General features: G+C 28.0%; 2 protein-coding genes across 2 annotated transcripts; both read right to left on the reverse strand.

Annotated features, from left to right (window-relative positions):
- Positions 1 to 1213: 1213 nt before the first annotated feature.
- Positions 1214 to 4043, reverse strand: LOC110671697 (cytochrome P450 714A1). The gene is made up of 5 exons (XM_021834244.2): positions 3674 to 4043; positions 2615 to 2841; positions 2278 to 2528; positions 1841 to 2189; positions 1214 to 1747 (listed from the first exon to the last, which is right to left on the reverse strand). The coding sequence occupies exons 1-5, from the start codon at positions 3972 to 3974 to the stop codon at positions 1322 to 1324; spliced, it is 1554 nt and encodes a 517-aa protein (XP_021689936.2). The 5' UTR covers positions 3975 to 4043; the 3' UTR covers positions 1214 to 1321.
- An 11115-nt stretch (positions 4044 to 15158) lies between these two features.
- LOC110671699 (transcription factor MYB8) lies at positions 15159 to 17606 on the reverse strand. Its single transcript, XM_021834248.2, has 3 exons — positions 17270 to 17606; positions 16360 to 16489; positions 15159 to 16164 (listed from the first exon to the last, which is right to left on the reverse strand). Exons 1-3 carry the CDS (start codon positions 17403 to 17405, stop codon positions 15489 to 15491), a joined length of 942 nt encoding a protein of 313 aa, XP_021689940.2. The 5' UTR covers positions 17406 to 17606; the 3' UTR covers positions 15159 to 15488.
- Between the last annotated feature and the right edge of the window lie 1582 nt (positions 17607 to 19188).

Below are 19188 nucleotides of genomic sequence, written 5' to 3' on the forward strand. Positions count from 1 at the left end.
ATGATTACTTATTTCATATTATTTGCCCATATACGCATGGAAAATTCTTGTATACACCTGGTTCATCACGATTCAAGACATAATAAGTACGGTATATCTGATCTAGGTCGGTTTTTCTCTCTATAAGATTGATACTAAGGAAAGCAATCCAAAATATAAATCCCTGAGCTATCAACTGTAAATATTGCTTTAGTGAAAGCTTCCCTACATTACTTCCATTGGCAGCCTTCTCAGGTATTAGTTGCACTGGTCATTTTCAGTATAATTTTTGTGCAGACCTTCTACCAGATGAATCTATCTCTCACTTTCCAACTAGCTGACTTTTTATATACTGAAAACTAGACTTTTTATATACTGAAAACTATCTGACATGGAAAAAGGTTCCTTGCTTGGTAATGACAAAATCTCTTTTCTTTGCAAAACAATCTCTTGCGATGACATTTGCTTAGAAACTACAATTTCTGCTTGGACTGAATATGAACCCTATTTGGTCCCCTCATTTGACTGCTCCATCCACCAGCTACTTGGTTCCTTAAATCAATCCTCACATCACATAACGTGATTCTCACACCATCATATTTTAATTGTATTTTTTTAAAATAAAATTTTTTATTGAACCAGAAAGAAATCAATTGAATTTTTCACTAAAAATTCTAGTTTCTAAATGGGGGAAAGCATAGAGGAGAAGCAGATAATTCCTTTTGAGTTGTCATCAACTCTTCATAATTTTTGTTTTAAAGCAAACAGGAGATTGGTTGCATTATTTTGATGGGAAGAAAAAGACTGCACAATTATTATATTTGCATGAAACAAACAATCTAGAAATGAACATTATCATGCCAACATTAATGTTTAATTTTAGTGGTCATTGTTAATGCTTGTTGAGAATCAGATTTGTAAAGTTACCTCATCAAATGCAATCCAGGTCATTGATGTTGATCTTCATATTTATTTATATGTATGCTTAAAAATATATAAAAAAAAATATTATATATTTGATAGCTTTCATCTTTGTGAATGTGATTTGATCCTATTTAAGCCATTTATATAAACAATTAATAGAGAATCCTGGAGGCTGACAATAATTTATAATCATTTTGCTGAGGTTAAACAAAATTTTAAGAATCAGTGCTAGATCATGAATGTACTTGCAGTCATTGGCCTTGATTTTAGAAGAGAACTGCCAAACAAACTAAATTTTAAATGATTGATGTAGAAGAAATATTGTTGCTATTCCACTAACAAACTGTTCAGTTGAAACACATAGCTAAAGCAAGAGCCAGACTAGCATATAAATTTTAGTAGTACCTCTAATCTTATTCTAAACCTTTTGGATTATGAGTTGTAAACCATTTTCAGGTTCTACAAGCATTCTGAAAACTGGAGAATGCACATAATTAGGAGACAAGGAGAACTTAAACTTGGAGACAATGAAGGAGATAACAATTTTCAGTTCCACCATGGCAAAGTTTCGACCAACACACAAGCGAGTTCCAAGTCCAAATGGGATGTAAGCTTGGGGAAATTTGCAAGCTTTAGAGACCCCATCAGAGAACCTTTCAGGTTTGAACTTGTCAGCATCTGGTCCCCAAATGGTAGGATCCCTGTGTAAGGTTGAAATCAAAGTCCATGTGCACACACCCTTTGGAATTGTAATGTTTCCAATTTGGACTTCTTCAAGTGTCTCCCTCACCACAAACCCTGCTGGTGGGAATAGCCTCAAGGCCTCCTGGATCACCATGGTGATCTATAGAGGCAAATAGAATATAAATCAATTAGCTGGGGAATCATTTCTAGCTAGAAAGAAAAATTGTAAAAATACAATTAAATTAATCAATACCATTTTCAAGTTGGATATTGAATTTGCATCGATAGATCCATCATTGCAAAATTGGGCCACCTCTGCTCGGATTCTAGATTGCCACTCTGGGTGTAAAGCAAGGAGCATTAAAACCCAAGAAGCAGAAATAGCAGTTGTGTCATGCCCTGCAAAATATAAGCCCTTGCAATTATCAACTATAAATTTCTTTGGTGAAAGCTTCCCTGAATTAGGATTGTTGACAGCCTCTTCAAGTATTAGTTGCATTAGGTCCCTCTCAATTGAGCTCTGCTTTTGGCGTTCTTGAACTGTTTCCCAGATTAATGAGTCTATCTCTCTTTCCAAGCTGTTGATCTCTTTATAATTATTGCTAAGAAAAGAAAAAGAAAATGATCTAAATCCTGACTTCTCCGTCCCCTTCCAGAGAATAAAAGAGATGCTTTGGCAGGTTAACTTACCGAAAACTTGTGAACCCAAAAAGGGTACCCTGCTGGGTAAGCGCCTTATGGAGAGTTCTAAGCTTGGAGAAAATCTGATTGCCTTTGAAATAAGAACTCCCAAAACAAGCTCTTGCAATAACATTAGCTGAAAGGCCCTTCAAATCATCATCAACTGTAATTTCTGCATGGAGACCACCTTGGGCTTCAATGCGCTGCTCCCACTCTCTTAGCAAAGGGATTGTTGATTCCACCATTAGCCCTACCATGCTCTGCTAGGTTTTTTATTAATATGTTAAAAGACAAGGTAAAATAAAGATTTGGGATCAGAATTCTCAACTTTCATTCAAGGCATTACCTTGACCTTGACCATGAAAAACTCTGGTGCTACAATTTTCCTTTGTAGAGCCCAGAAATGTCCATTGGACCTCACTATGCCATTGCCGAACATTGGTGCGAATCTTTTAGTCACATATGGAGGCTTGCCTAAGTCCAGAGTATTACACTGGTTCATTTCCTTCACAAACTCAGGGTCGGTAATGTACAAATGTTGCTTAAACCCTGTCGAATACATGTATATTGGACCTGCAATTTTATGAAATTGACACCAATTGTCATATCAAAAGTGATGTATATCATCATTATGCAAAAACAAAAATTATCAATTATGAATTCTGGGATTTTACGAGGACTTATCATACGTAATTTATTGATATTTTTAATCGATTTGATATGTAGAGGTAGATAGAAACATGCAATTATTGGGTTTTTGACGTAAGGTTTAGGCTTGATTCGTATTTGTGAGCCCATATTGTATGGGCCACTAAGTATGTAACTACCATCTTTAGTGAAACAATTATTTATTGGCCAACTTTGATTCTGACTACTTCAGGACTGGACCGAATCTAGTTGGTCCCCTTCATTTGACAGCTCCATCTACCTGCCACTTCGGATCCTTAAATAAATCATCACGAAATACACAAATTTTATATATTTTTTTAATTACACAATTACCTAATATGGTTGATGTTCTATCCCTTTTCTTTGCAAAGAAATAAAAATTTCTAGATTATAAATTCTTTTTTTAATTGGTTAAGAATGTAAACACACGAGAGACAGGGAAGACACATCGTTAAATTTTAATTTATGTGTCTATTTTATAATAATATAAATATAAAACACAATATTTGAGGTCATCGTCGCCAAGATATGAAATAGATATATATAGAAATCATGTGTAAATATTCATGTGCACGTCGCCTGTTCCAATAAATTGAAAAAAGGAATTGCAGAATTAGTCAAAATTAAGTTCTATAATATAAAGATGTGATGGTTTCACACTGGATCGAAAGAAGGAAGAAATTAACGAAAGAGATGAAAGATTCATATAACAGGGAAGTAATGAATATAATCTTACCGTATTCTTTTCTCCAGTGATCGAAGTAGGGGAAAACAATGGAAGTGTAGTCTTGTGCTACAATCTCATCACCATGAGTAGGAAAAGCCTCTTTCTTGACCTTCAATTGAATTTGCTGCATCTCAGGGAGATTCCCATAAAGAAAAGAAGGAGAAGGGCCATTAATACCTTGCATGTGGAGCTTCTTCTTGACCGTGTATGAACTAAGCAAGACAGTCCTGTAGAGATGAAAGATGAAGGAAAGGAGTCCAAGAAGAGCAAGAGAAGGCAAGATTCTGAGAAGAAGATCAGAGAACTCCATTTGTAGTTCTTCTGTTTTGTGGTGTTCTTGAAGGGCTTTGGTTAAATTGTATTTGTATGAGGGTAGCTGATAATTCCACTTGCAATTCATTTATATATGGAAAAGTTTTGACCAAAAGGATGCCCTTATTATATTTTGCATGATGCATGCAAGATGACAACCTTAAAATGATTGGACGATGGAATGAGGCATCTGAGAACACAAAAGGTGTTTATTGGTGGATTGGGTAATAAGGTGATGGAGATATTGACCTGACAGGGAATTAACTACAATTATTGCGTGCCGCCAGCTTCCATTCATTGTATTGCGGAGTTGAATCAATTATAATAATACAGTATTAAAATAATTAAATTATCTATATATTAAAAATTAATTTAAAATTAAATTTAATATGTTTTAATAATAAAAATTTTAAAATAATTAAATAATTTCTTTTAAATATCTAAAATGATTTTTTTAAAAAAGTGTCTTTTTACCTCCAACTTCAATATCATACAGGCTGGAAGTAAATATAATAGAGCCACCATTTTTCTTTTAAACAAAGAAAAACCCAAGGCTGAAGTAAGCAAAGTTCAACCCAAGGCTGCTGACTATGGAAATTTAAAGATCATTCTTTGTGGAAGGCAAATTTCAATAGGCATCGGTGGAATTTAGAGCTTGACATTTGTGCAACTCTATTCTGATTTCAAAAAGTATTTTGGTTTTACTTTCTCAATAACCAAACATAGCTCAAAATTGCAAAAACCAGTCAAGCTCATTTTTGAAGGAAGAGTCGCTTTCCTTTTCTGGAAACATCAAACTGATGATGAGAATCAAACTTCATTCTCTGATCAATTGCATACAACAGCCTATTTTCTAAGAATTTTCCTCTTCAGGAAATAATTTAGGTGGGTTAAGGTAATTAATTTTTCTTCTTATATGGTCAAAGAAGTTAGAGCCTTAACTTCCTGAAAAGTCAAGGCATATAACCAACCAAATAAGTATAATTTTAACACTTCCTAAGAATTTGAAGTTCTTGGACCGAACTACCTCCAACTAAATAAATCCCTAAGTACTCAAAGAAGTTCTTTTTGAGCCAGGAGTTGAGATTTAAATTACAATTCTTGAAAATGTGAGTTCAAAGATTCCAATAGAGAAATGATGAATGGGGTTCAATGAGAATGTCAGTCCAAAGATTCCAATAGAACTATCAAATAGAAAGCAGAACTGCACAAGAGAGAACCATCAACACCAAAGCAAGCACAAGATTCGCCTTCATTGTGTGCACGATGAGAGATCTGCTTTTGAAATTCCATTAGAGGGATTGTTAAATTTCTCAAGCATCAGAGAAAAACAAAATGCCTGTTTGATATTGAAATTGGAAAGTTGAAATTACTTTTTAGGAGTAAAGCATCATTTTAATTGTTATTGGAAAAAATAATTTAGACAAGTTATTTTATTATTTTAATATTATTATAATTAAAATTTATTAAATTTAATTTTAAATCATTTTTTAAACTCTCTAATTAATATATTTGAAAAAATATTTTCACAAAAAAAAAAAAGGATTAGCAACCGATTCAATCAGTTGCAATGAGCATGGTTGCAAATAGCAACCAACAATCAAATTGGTTAAAAATAACAACTGACAATCAAATTGGTTGCTAAATTAATCAAACTTAAAAAAATAAAACTTTTGATAAAAAAAACTATTGGTTACTGATAGAGGCTAATTTAGTTACCGAAATCGGTTGCCAATAATAATTGAAATATAATCGGTTGTAAAAAATTTAGTGCCTTTAATTTTGTAATTTTATAACCATTTTATAAATCGGTTGTTATTTGTAATTAATTTAGCAACCGAAAAGGCGGTTGTTAATTTTAAAAAAAAATTATAAAACAAAATTAAATTTTCAAATAAAAAATAACAAATTCAAATAAATAAATTTTCAAAAGTAGTTCTAAAATTAATATAAAAAATTACTAATAATAACTATTATAAAAAATATTTAAAAAAATTAAATATGAAAACATATTTGCGAGACAATTACGGAAAAAAATTATACATATATATATATAACAAAAAATACTAAAAATCAATACTACAAATAATTTACTAACAAAAAATATATTTGTACAAAAATTTTTATTTTATGTAAAAGAAAAATAAATTAAATAAAAAAGATGAGAAAGAAAAAGACGATAAAAAAGAAAATAGATGAGAAAGAAAAAGACGATAAAAAAGAAAATAGAGGAAGAAAAAAATAAAGAAAAAAATATATGAGAAAAAAAATGATGAAGAAAATAGATGAAAAAGAAAAAATAATGAAGAAAATATGTTAGAAAAGAAAAGATGATAAATAAAAAATATGAGAATAAAAAAGAAGATGAAGAAAATTAGAGAAAAGGGAAAAATGAGAGAAAATAATGAGTAATGAAAAAAGAAAATGAGTTGTGAGGAAAGAAAACAAGTAGTAGTTTATATAAGTAAATTAGCAACTGATTTTAATAATCGATTGTCGATTGCTAATTTTTTTTTTTAATTTGTTAGGAATTTTTAGAGGAAAAATTTTACAACTGATTCGCAATTGGTTACGAAATCGATTACTAATAGCAACTGATTTATAAATCAGTTACAAATTAAAATAAAAAATAAATTAAAAAAATGGATGGGAATTTTTTGACCGAAAAAATTTAGGTAGCAAAATCGATTTCTACTTACAATCGATTTTAATTGATTTCAAAAATCATTTATTAATAGCAACCAATTTACAAATTGGTTGAAAATTTAAAAAAAAAAAAGGGCATGAATTTTTGAAAAAAAAAATCAGTTGTAAAATCGGTTGTTAATAGCAATCAATTTTAATCGGTTGCTATTAGCAATCAATTTTAATTAGTTGCTATTAATAATTAATTTGTAAATCAGTTGCAAATCAAAAAAAAAATTGAGTGGAAATTTTTAGGAAAAAAAATCAGTTGCTAGCAACCAATTTGCAAATCGGTTAAAAATAATAAAAAAAAAAAGTAGGAATTTTTTGGAGAAAAAATTTAGCAACTGATTTATATTTGGTTGCAAAAATCGGTTAGTATTAACAACCAACAAGGAATTGGTTGCAAATAATAACCGATTTTAGCAATCGATTGTAAATTGGTTACTAACTTTGAAGCTAATTAAAATAATTTTTTAATTTAGTAATTAATTCCCGAAATCGATTGTTATTAGCAATAAATTGTAAAATCAATTACTATTAGCAACTGATTTCTTAATTAGTTGCTAAAAGCAATCGATTTTAAAATCGGTTACTAATTATATATCTAAGGCTTTTCTAATATCAATTAGCAACAAATTTTATAATCAGTTATAAATTAGTTGTTATTAGCAACTGATTTTAGCAATCAATTATAAATTAATTACTAATAATAACTGATTCAGCAAATTATTTTTGAATCGATTGTTAAATTTTTTAAAATTAATTATTTTACTAAAAAAAAGAAATCATTAATTAAATACAAAATTAATTACTAATAGCAATCGATTTCAATCAATTGTAATAATCGATTGTAAAATTAATTATTTTTATAGTGTTTTCTCAACAATAACTTCAATAATAATGCCAAATAAATTCAAATTTACTTTTAAAGTTGCAGGGGTAGGAGCATTTTCTTAATCATAATATGTCAGATGTAAATTTCATATTAACTTGTTACAAATTGAGTTCACATAACTAATTTATCGAATAATTTTTCAATATAAAATAATAAATTTCATAATAAAAAAAGGAGAAAATTTAAATTTAAATACACTTTTTAATCTCATATATATATAAATAGTGGATTTTATTCGTTTATCAAAATAATAAATAATAAGAGATTGCTGTTACGCAATCACAATCCACAATAAGAAATTTCATAACTTATGTAAATATTAAACTCATGAGCATAATGCTAAATGTTTGCATGTATTATATATGTGTGATTACTTAAAAGTAATAAACCTCTCCTCATCAAAATACATTCAACTTTAGAATAAGCCTCCGGAGAAAAATAATTTATATGTAAAAGTATATTTTTAAAAAATTATTTTTTTAAAAGAAATTTTAATAAAAATATTTTATATTATTTAATTATAATATTAAATTAATAATATATATTTATATTATATATTTTTTATTTGAATGATACTGTTAAAATTTCAAAAATGACTTTATTTTTAAAAAAGACAAAATTATTTTTTAAAGAAAATGACTAATTCCCCTTACAAATAAGAAAATATTCTTCATCGATTATTTTTTTATTTATAAATATTAAAAAATATAAAAATAATTTTTACAAAATAAATGGAGTGATAAAGTAAAACCATCGCATCACCCTCTTCCTATACTACCTTCTTTTACTCTTTTAGGTGTGAAAATTATATATATATATATATATAAGGGCCAAGTCAGGAAATTGCCCAAGTGAATAAAAAAATATTATTTATTTAATTTAGTATATTATTTAATGAGAAAAAATAATAATACATATAAATTTTCAATATATTACAAAAATTAAGTAAAAAAATAATTTAATAAAATACTAATTCTCTATATAATTTTAAATTTACAATTTTTTTACAAGTTTTGATTTTTTGAAAATTTTTTTATCACTTTATTAAAAACATCTTATAATATATGTAATTAAATAATAATTCAACAATGGATCTTTAATTCGATTCTTAAAATTGAGTATTCACAATTTTTATTGTAGAAGCACATGCAAGCAACTTAATCCTTTTTTTTTTTTTTAAATATAAAATTTTAATGATAACCTTAGAAAGGAGAGAAAAAAAAATAATAAGAGAAAAATAAAAGAAGAAAATGATGATGGGTGGAAAATTACTTTTCCCTCTCTTATGGACACGAAGAAAATATTAGAAAGTTATGAACAGTAAAAATTTATTTTTACATTTAGATCCTGTTTTGTTTAGTTTAATTATATGATAATATTAATTTAATTAATTTGCAAATGAATTTCATGACAATTTTTTTTTTAAAATGAATTCTTTTATTTGATAATTATATATTTAATATAAAATTCACTCAAGCGAAATGAATCAAAAATTCATTTCAAAATGCTATTTTTAAAAAAATATTATTATATATTTATTGTTACATACATCTTCATAATTTTTTAATAAAATAGTTATAATTTTATTTATATGTGTATGTATCTGTTTATTTATGCTTGAGTTTGTCTGTATTCGTGTTATATGTTTGTATATATTTATGTATGTTTATATTTTTATTTGTGTCCTTTATATTACTCTGTCTATATTTTGTATATATATGTTTGCTTACGTCAGTGTCTTTCTGAATTTGTATTTATGTATATATTTATATTTATTCGTATTTGTCTATATTTATATCTATGTCTGGATTTGTATCCATTTATCTATATTTATATTTATGTCTGTATTTATATTCATTTGTCTATATTTATACGTGTCTATATCTATATTTGTTTCTTTTCATTTATGTTTATATTTTTATTTGTGTCGATGTCTATATCTATATTTGTGTTTATCTATTTTTGTTCATATTCGTGTTTGTGTATATATATATATATATATATGTCTGTATTTATTTTTGCTAAAATTTATATATGTGTTTGTTTGTATTTGTGTCTCTGTTTCTGTCTGTCTATGGTGTTTGTGCATATATGTATTCATGTATACGTCAATATCTATTTATACGTGTATCTATATTTATGTGTGTTCATGTTGGTGTCTATATTTATATTTATTTGTATTTCTATGTATTTTTGTTATATAAACAAAATGAGAGAATATAAATGATAAGAAAAATTAAAAAATATATAAAATAAGGTAGTTTTGTCATTTAAAATATAAATGATTTTAAGCTGAAAATTTATTTATAAATTCTATTAATTTTAATGACATTTAATTTAGATATAATAAATTTTATAAAATTAATTATTAAAAATTTGTAATAAATTTTTATTTAAAATCATAAATAAATTTCATAAAAAATTTTAAAATTTATTCATATCAATAAGGATTTTAACTTTTTTCAAATAATTATAAAATATAAAAATACATTTATAATTTTTAAAAAATGGACTTCAATTTATATTCCTCAAATTTTTCCTTTCCTTTTTTTTAAATATTAAAATTATTTATCTCTCAGATTTTTCTTTCTGTCTTATTTTAACATTATCAAACACAGTGTAAATCGATGAATTGAGAAATCAAAATGACATCAGTGTGTTGTGGAAACTTGAAAAGATGAGTAGATCGAACTTAATGATTTGGCAGTACAAATAGTAGGATAGAACCACGTACGCTGACCTTCAATGGTCCAACCCAATTGTACCTAAATAGATGTCCTACGGACGCTATTTGCTAGGCCTTAAAGTGGGTAGACACGATTATTGATTAGGCCCCTAATGGGTCCATTTGCCTCATCATCTTATTATCTACACCAGATAAGCTCAAAAAAAATATAAAAATCTCAATTCCCATCCGAATATTATTTGAGTTTTCAATACTATTAAATTAAAATTCATTCAATTATACATTCTGCATTACAAGATGTGTACAGAATTATGAATTATTTTTATTATGTAAATAGGAGATATATAAATGATTCAATGATGAGAATAAATCGTTATTAAAATTATAATAATTTTAATAAAATTTTTATTTTTGTATAACATATCTCATTCATAATTAATATGAGATTTCAAAAAATCAACTCATGAAATATGCTCAACTCAATGACAAACCTCAACCCATTAGCCATATCGAATTAAGGATTCTCTGCTTTTCGTCAAAATTTTAATTTTTTTTAAGTAAATAAAAGACATAAATAATTCAGAAATAAAAATAAATTACTGTTAAAAGCACGACAAATCTCCTCCGCGTGCTGGTTGCCTAACGCCTATCGCTAAATTGAACAATATTCGTGAAAGAGAGTACCATGATGAGGTGTGAGAAGATCGGAGTGGCCCAGTCTCATAATATTCAATCAACCTTCACCGAACAAAGAATTTGGATACGATATCTCACTAAACATTAACGAGTAGCAATCGATCCAAGACTTCCGGCGTTTGTCTTCTCTCCTTCTTGTGGCTAAAATTGAAAGAAAGTCACAGAGATACGTACTGCTCAATGAATGGTTATCGACAATATCGACGCCGACGTACATACGAGTGGCTGCAGATGAAAGCTGAGGACTAACCCCACCTCAACACACACGGCTCCGTCTTGTTCATTTCAATAGCTTTACTTACATATCCTTTGAAAAATATATGTAAACCCAATCAACATTATGGTTCGCAATTTTGTTTTTATGAAAATAAATATAAATTTCATTTATTTTTTTAAAGAAAGAGAAAATTAACTAAAAGCGGCTTATTTAACTCATTTTATTTATTTTAATCTTGGTTAACTAAAGTGAAAAGGGCTATTTTAATTTTTTTTTTAAATTATATGTCTTATAGTTTTTTAAGATTAAATTAATTAAATTTAAAATTTAAATTAATTTAATTTAATCTTGATTTCATTGTAATATGACAATTTATTAAAAATTTATTATTATTCAATCTACTCTAAAATAAAATTTAAAATTTTAAAGGGGCAATCGCCCCTGATAGCCTCTTTAAATATATTATTACTTAAAAAATATTAAAATAATCAGCTAATAAAAGAAATTCATTAAATATATAAAATATTTTTATATTTTTTAATTAATAAATTTTAATTCATTGATATTAAAATTATTTAAGATTCGAATTCCAATCAAATAAGAACTAATCATGTATGTGTGTATGTGTGGATGATGTTGGATTGCATGAAACTGATGGGTAGAGGATGATCAATTATCATCACAATGATCACTAGATTCTTGGGTATAAAATAATGGTATGAGAGTGATTTCACATCATATGCATGGGCAGGAAAATGACATTACATAATTATATTATGAATCCAACTCATTGACCTCTTGCATGCAAAATACATACCCTACATTAACTCTTTATCATATTCACAAGTCAAGCACCATAAGAAAAACTTGCCTGTCACACTCACACTAACAATTCTGCACTAATTATATGCCCACAGTTTGATCAGATTTTCCCTTCTCTTAAATCAGAATAACATCAAAATTTTTTTTTTATTCTATCTGCTTTAAAAATTTGTAATTCAATTTTCTTCTTATATTTTGATGATTAATTATATATTATCCCTTCATTAACTTGGAGGGGAAAGAAATTCTGAGAGTGAAGAGGACTGCCCATTTTTAATATACTCTGCTTAACAAAATTAAATATACTGTGGAATAAAACTTCTAATTGCATATTCATCCATCAATTTTTAAATGAATTATTACTTATTTAAAAAAAAAAAGTAAAAAGTGTTTGATTCTACTAGGAAGATATTAATATACTCTGCACTAATTATTGCATTTTTAAATATTTATTAATGATATTCCTATAATGTGAAATTCTACTAGTAAGATATTAAATTAATTTTATGATCATAGAAATTTATTATTGTAATCTCAATAATTGAGATGTTTGTAATATTTTAAAATTTTTTAATTATTCAATATTTTTCACTTTATCATGTTACCAACCAACTTCACATTTATTTTTAATTGAAACTCTAAACATTGTATTAATTTTTAAAAGAGCATGGAAATAATATCAAATTGAAGGAATCAATTGGTATAATAAAATAAAAATATTCAATTATTTACTTTTATATTTATATTTAATTAAATAATTATATCTTATTTAAATATAAGGATTAAATTATTATTTATTAAAAATAAAAAATTAATTTATAATTTTAACATATATTAAAAATTAAATTATAAAATAAACTTATACATATATTTACTTTCTCAAAGTCAAAAGAGAAGAAGAGGACTAGTTGTCCTTCTCATCTATAATTTATTTCATTAATTGGCTCCAAGGAAGAAGAAAAAAAAAATGACTTAATACTTATTAATTTTTTAATCAAGAATCAAGAAGTGCCTTCTCAAAAGAAAAATCAAGAAATTTATTTTATATTTCACCACTTTATGATCACCAAATAATATTTAATCTCAAGTGTTCTTTGCAGAATCCTTTGTCAACATATTACCTTATTGCCAATATAGTCAAAGTTCAACCACATATGTTGATCACCATTAATTAACAGAAATAAAATACAGTAAACAAGAGTTGATTCAACTAAATCAATGCTTTCATTAGATTAAAAGTTCAAGTTTTATCAATCGTTTTTCTTAGGAATTAACGGTATGCTTTGATCTAGACTAAGAATCTTCTCTTTCTTAAATTTTTTTATTCATAAAAAAAAAATAATAAATGAAAATTAATTAATGCTAGCATATCCATTGGTACTGTTGTCTATTTCATCTTCTTCTCTTCCTTTTAATTAATTTTCACATATAAATATTACGCTTGATTAAGAATATTCAGTGACAAGCACTAGATGAAGGAAATGATGAAGCCATGCCTTGTTAAAATTATTATTAAACACAGGAGAGGAAACAAAATTTCTATGGCCACTTTTGAATTCTTCACAATTTCTTTATTATTTAGGCTCTGGAATCAAATTGGGTGACACATGCCTGCCCAGCCATCTTGTGCCGTCCATGAAAATTTGTAAGCTTTGGCTCCAAACTTTTCACATATTTCATGTCTGGACTTTTAAAAGTGTAATTATTAAATTCACATTTTTAAATTTTATAAAAATACAAAAAAAAATAAAACACGTCTTGTCGCCGGCCGACCACCAAATGGAATGCATAACATATTAATTGCTTTTTCAATGGAAGGTTACGTGAAAACCTTTTTTTCTTTATTCAAGAAGAGCCTAAATATTAAACGCTTACCAAGCTATTGACTATATGTTACTAGTCATGCAAGTCGGTTAAAGTTTAAGCCACCTTCATTAACTAATTTGGAGGATAATACAGGACATTTCTATTAGGCTGATAGCAGGGTACACCATGGATCAGAACTGGAACGATCAGCGATTTCTATTTCAGACTCAGAGGATTGAAACCGGACTTAAAAGTTCTTTTATTCTAATTTTAATTCAAATCTAACAATTATTTTTTTTAAATTTCATATTTGTCTAAAATCAGACCATCATATTCCAGTTTAGTTAAAATCTAATTTCGGTTAATTTGAATTGACTGTTTTGGTCCAATTTTAGTTTCAAATTGGACTAATCTGATTTTAATTCTAAAGCAAACAATGCCTAATTGATAACTTAGTAATATATATATATATATATATATATATATATATATATATATATATATATATATGTCTCATAATGAGATAGAGTCTCACATCTAAAAACCAAAAGAAATTCAAATGGCCACAGTTAAACTCAAGTTTGTAATATGGTATCAGAATAAATCTGACTTAAATTCAATTCAAGTGTCAAGATTACCGGTGATGTCGTTGCGTCAATTCAAAATTTCAAGAGAGGATTTCAAGTTAGAATGGAGAGCTGACTAACTAATTTGTTAGTTTTAATCCTTTTAGCAATTGTTGATCTAAGCTTAAGTCCATCTCACATTTTATCGACTCTTAAGTCGGTCTATTTATTTGTCTGTACTCGTTCAACTCAATAGAATTTAAGATCTCAAGGCTTACTCCTTTTACGAGCGTTGGATATATCATAAATATGAAGGAGATGGGAAACATATTGAATACATTTGCATGACATGAGATAGAATACCAAATGCTCACTAATAAATTGGATTTTAAAATATGAAAATAAACCCTACATGAATATGAGAGATCAAACATATACACAGCGCACTCAATAATCTCCCATACAAAGAATATATGACATTTGCTTTTGTGTGGTCATATGTTAGAAGGGAATTAGAAGTAAATGAGTATTCTGCAATAATATGATAAATTTATAAAGAAAGAGATGAATGCGCAAAGTGAACAGTACTCGGCACCACCACATGGAGTCTGATGTGCTAATTACCATTGCAAGATGACCAGAGAAGAGAGAATCTTTTGTGGTTATATAGTGTGGAGTTTGAATAGGCCAGAGAGCCCATGCAAGTTTCGTGACCACTGATAAGTAAGAAACAGGTGGACATGCTGATGCCATTGGTCATATATTCATGCCCACATTCCTTATCTGAGAAACAATACCAAAATAGCTACCAATTCAAAGATATATATCTATATAGAAAAATCTAAGTTCAAACAATAAAATCACAAGTCATGATTCATGATCCCACTAGCTAGCTACTAGCTATATTTCTAGTATTACATCTCATAGATAGAGAGATATATGTATATATATATAGGTGGTTCCTATTAGCTAGCTAGAGCTTGCTGAAAGGGTTGTCCAAATGCACAGAACAAAAGCTTTTGCCTAAAATCTACTAAGCTACAGTTACTTGAGAGTGATGCTTGTTATCATCATCAGAGCCTATTTAAGGTCCAAGTCATATATATACATGTGAAAGGAAAAAGCCTTTCTCTTTGTCAATATTGGTTAATAGCATTTTGGTTATATCCTTGTTGATGCTTAATGTCAGCATACCCAAAACCAGCTAAATTTGGGCAGCAAGTTGAAGCAACTTCACCAGCATTGTCTTCAAACAGGAGGGCAGTAGCAGGATCATAATGATATCCGAATCCAGAATCCATTAATACCCCATCAGGCATTGAGAGACACTTGTTATTGTGATCCATAGAAATTGAAGATGAATCTGAAATGCCTGAACCTTCTTGAGAACATGAAACAATATTGTGATTATTTATCAAATTAGAACCCAATTCAGATACATTATCCATGACTCCAGCAGTATAAGAAAATTGATCAACTGGGTCTAGACTCAAGCTTTGAGCAGTATTGAGAAGATGTTGATCATAACCAGCATCAGAGGAAATGGGCAATGTTACTGAACTTTGAGTTAACGAGTCCCAGAAGGTGAGGCTGCTGTTAGTTTCAGTCTGTGGGAAGACACGAGGCAGTGAAGGCGTGAAGGAAGGAGCAGTAGAATTAGAATTATCAGAAGGAGCAATAATCTCTGTATTGTTCTTGATTGCTAGGCTTGTTTTTCCTCCAAGCAATAGCTTCTTCTTTAATTTGGTGTTCCAATAATTTTTCACATCATTATCGGTTCTTCCTGGTAGGTGAGAGGCTATGAGAGACCATCTAACCAAAAGAGCAAGTTGAAGCATTATAATAAGCACAGAATTAATTAATTAATTAATTAATTAATCAGAATATTACAAATATAAAGAAAATATAACATGCATGGAAAGATAACATTATTATAATTTACATATATGTATATATTTATTTAATCAAACTATAAGCTAAAAATGAGAATTAATTGGACCGACTTGCCTGCTTCCCATTTGACTATAGAGAGTGAATATGATTTTATCTTCCTCTTCAGTAAAACCTCCATGTTTGATGTCTGGCCTGAGATAATTGAGCCACCGTAAACGGCAACTCTTGCCACATCGCTTGAGGCCTGTGATGACGGATGAGATTTTTTAGGTGGATACTAATAATTAGGCAAAAATGTATATATTGATGCACAATCTTGTTTGGAAATCAAATCATAGGCAAGGATATAGCAAGAAGGGCATAAAATTAGTATATAATCAACAATGTCCAAGTGAACATTTAATAAACAGAGAGTTATCCATGAAAAGGTCTTTACTCTTTATATTAATAATTGGACTTGTTAAGTCTCAGAAAAGCTGCGTGCAGCTCTAACAGTGTACTAACATGAAACCATAGAAGATCACTGGTAAGGAATATTAAATCCCAGTCTACATTTTCTTACTGATCAGTCAATTGAAAGTACACAGATTCCGAAAATGGCACCAAATCTCACAATAAATTAAAATCGAAAATGAGGTAGTAATTATTAGCACAAGAGCAGGAATCTTTGCAGAAAGATATATACATATGATATTGGAAGAAACTGAAAGAAAAATCCATCCTACAAACAAACAACGTGACAAAAAATGGTTGAAAATTGAAGAAATGGGTTAAGAAAATCTCATCTTTTTTTAAAAAGAAAAAAAATATGAACAAAAAAGTGACTGTTTTTGGATGAAAATTATAATTGAAGAAACATGGTCCTATGCAACTTTCAAAAACTTCAAAAGCTCACATTTAACTAATTTGATTATATCATGTGCATTTTCTACGAACCATATCTATGTGTGAGCGTGTTTTAAGAGAGAGAGAGAGAGAGAGAGAGAGAGAGAGAGAAGGAGAGGGAGGGAGGGAGAGAAAAGACCAGCTTTCTTGGGCAAGGCAATCCAGTTACCACCAGTGCCATGAGTCTCAAAGTAGCGTTTGAGAGTGGCATCTTCTTCAGGAGACCATGGACCCCTTTTCACGTTTGCTTTGTCACAGCATGGAGCTCTCCCCATATCTTCCGGCCTAACTCCAATTCACACAGTTTCTCCTCCAAGCCCAGCAAGATAGACGCAGAGAGAGAGAGAGAGAGAGAGAGAGAGAGAGAGAGAGGAGAAGGAAAACTTAGACACGCATATACTTATAATAAGGCAAAACCAGTGAGCTTCAGGTGGAGGAGGAGAGGCTTTATAAAGTAGTAAACATGGAGAATCCTACATATTGACTTTGCAGGACTCCCATTTATTTACTATTGAAAATTTCTTTCTTTTGTCTTTGGCTTAGCTTTGTATCTTGTTTGTTAAGATAGCATAGCTACGACGCAGTCAAATATCACACTATTATTTCTTCTGCTGACCAAGGAAAATTTTTGTCGGTGAAATTTATATATTTATATATTAAATTTGTAATAAATTAAATTTAAATATTTTTTTTATGAAATGGAGAACAGAGCCAACAATAAAAACATCTATTTTTGTCTAAAAAAATTGAAAAATATTTAAAAGAAATTAGATTGTCAAATTTGAATTTAATCCCTTAAAGCAAAAATACCATTGACTTATATTTTGTAATTAATATTAAAAAGGCGTTTAGTACGAGATTAATTAAGAGTAATTATTATCTTTATAATTTTTAACTCTTCATTAATATTATTTAAATACATAAAAAGATTATATTAAAATTTCATCTCATTAATATTTATACCTCTTAAAAGATTAAATATTACTCTCTGTCCCATTATAATAAATTATCTAGAAATAAAATTTTATCCTATTTTATTTAATATTTTAGAAAATTAAAAAAATATTGACTATTATTTTTTAACTTTATCCTTATCTATTATTATTTATAGTATATTTATATCTTTTTAACACCTTTTTACACTCTAATGATATTATAAGGATATTTTAGTCTATTGTTAGCATTTTTTTTGTATAAAATTGAAACTATTCAATTATTTTCTTAATTTTTGTTCAAAAACTTTAAAAGCTATTGAAGTGAGACAGAGGGAGTAACCTTTAGGGACTAAGTAGGGATAACAGTGGGTGTAGTTTTTGCAGATACCCGATCTGATCGAACCTAATAAGATGAGTTTGGATAGTATATAATTGAATTTGAGATGGATTCAGATTTGAAATTTAATTCCTATGACGAGTTCAGATCATATTTGGATTTTACATATGGGTATTCATTATTTAAATCCGTTTATATAAATATTTAATTAAATATAAAATATATTTTTATAATAATATTTATAATTTTTTATATATTATATTTTATATAAAATAAAATTAAAATATTTTATGAAATTATTAAAATTTTAAAATACAAATTATTAATAAAAATAATTTTTATGTAGATTTTTAATTAAAATATATAAAATTAAATGAGTTCGGATATTTTCTGAGTAATAACAATCGGGTTTTGAATGAATTCAAATAATTAAAAATAAATTTTCATTAAGTTTGGAATGAGTTTGAGTTTTAAAAATATTAATCAGATAGAGTGATTTTCACAAGTACTCTACTCGTTGTCATTTCTATAGTTAGGTTAATTGTTACAAGATAATATTTAACACTTAATTTTTTTAACATTTTATAAACACATCTTAAATGACAAATGATTCTAATATTAGTCAGCCAATACTATTTTGCTAGATGAGCATACAGAGAACAATAAAGCTAAGACATTCAGTCGATTACCAATTAGTGAAACCTAATTTGAAGTAAGATTCTGGTAGGTTCACTTTTTTTCTGACTAAAAATAGTTTTTGTACCACTTTGGAAAAATTTAAGTCAC

Source organism: Hevea brasiliensis, chromosome 11 (assembly GCF_030052815.1).
Source record: "Hevea brasiliensis isolate MT/VB/25A 57/8 chromosome 11, ASM3005281v1, whole genome shotgun sequence".
Lineage (NCBI taxonomy): Eukaryota > Viridiplantae > Streptophyta > Magnoliopsida > Malpighiales > Euphorbiaceae > Hevea > Hevea brasiliensis.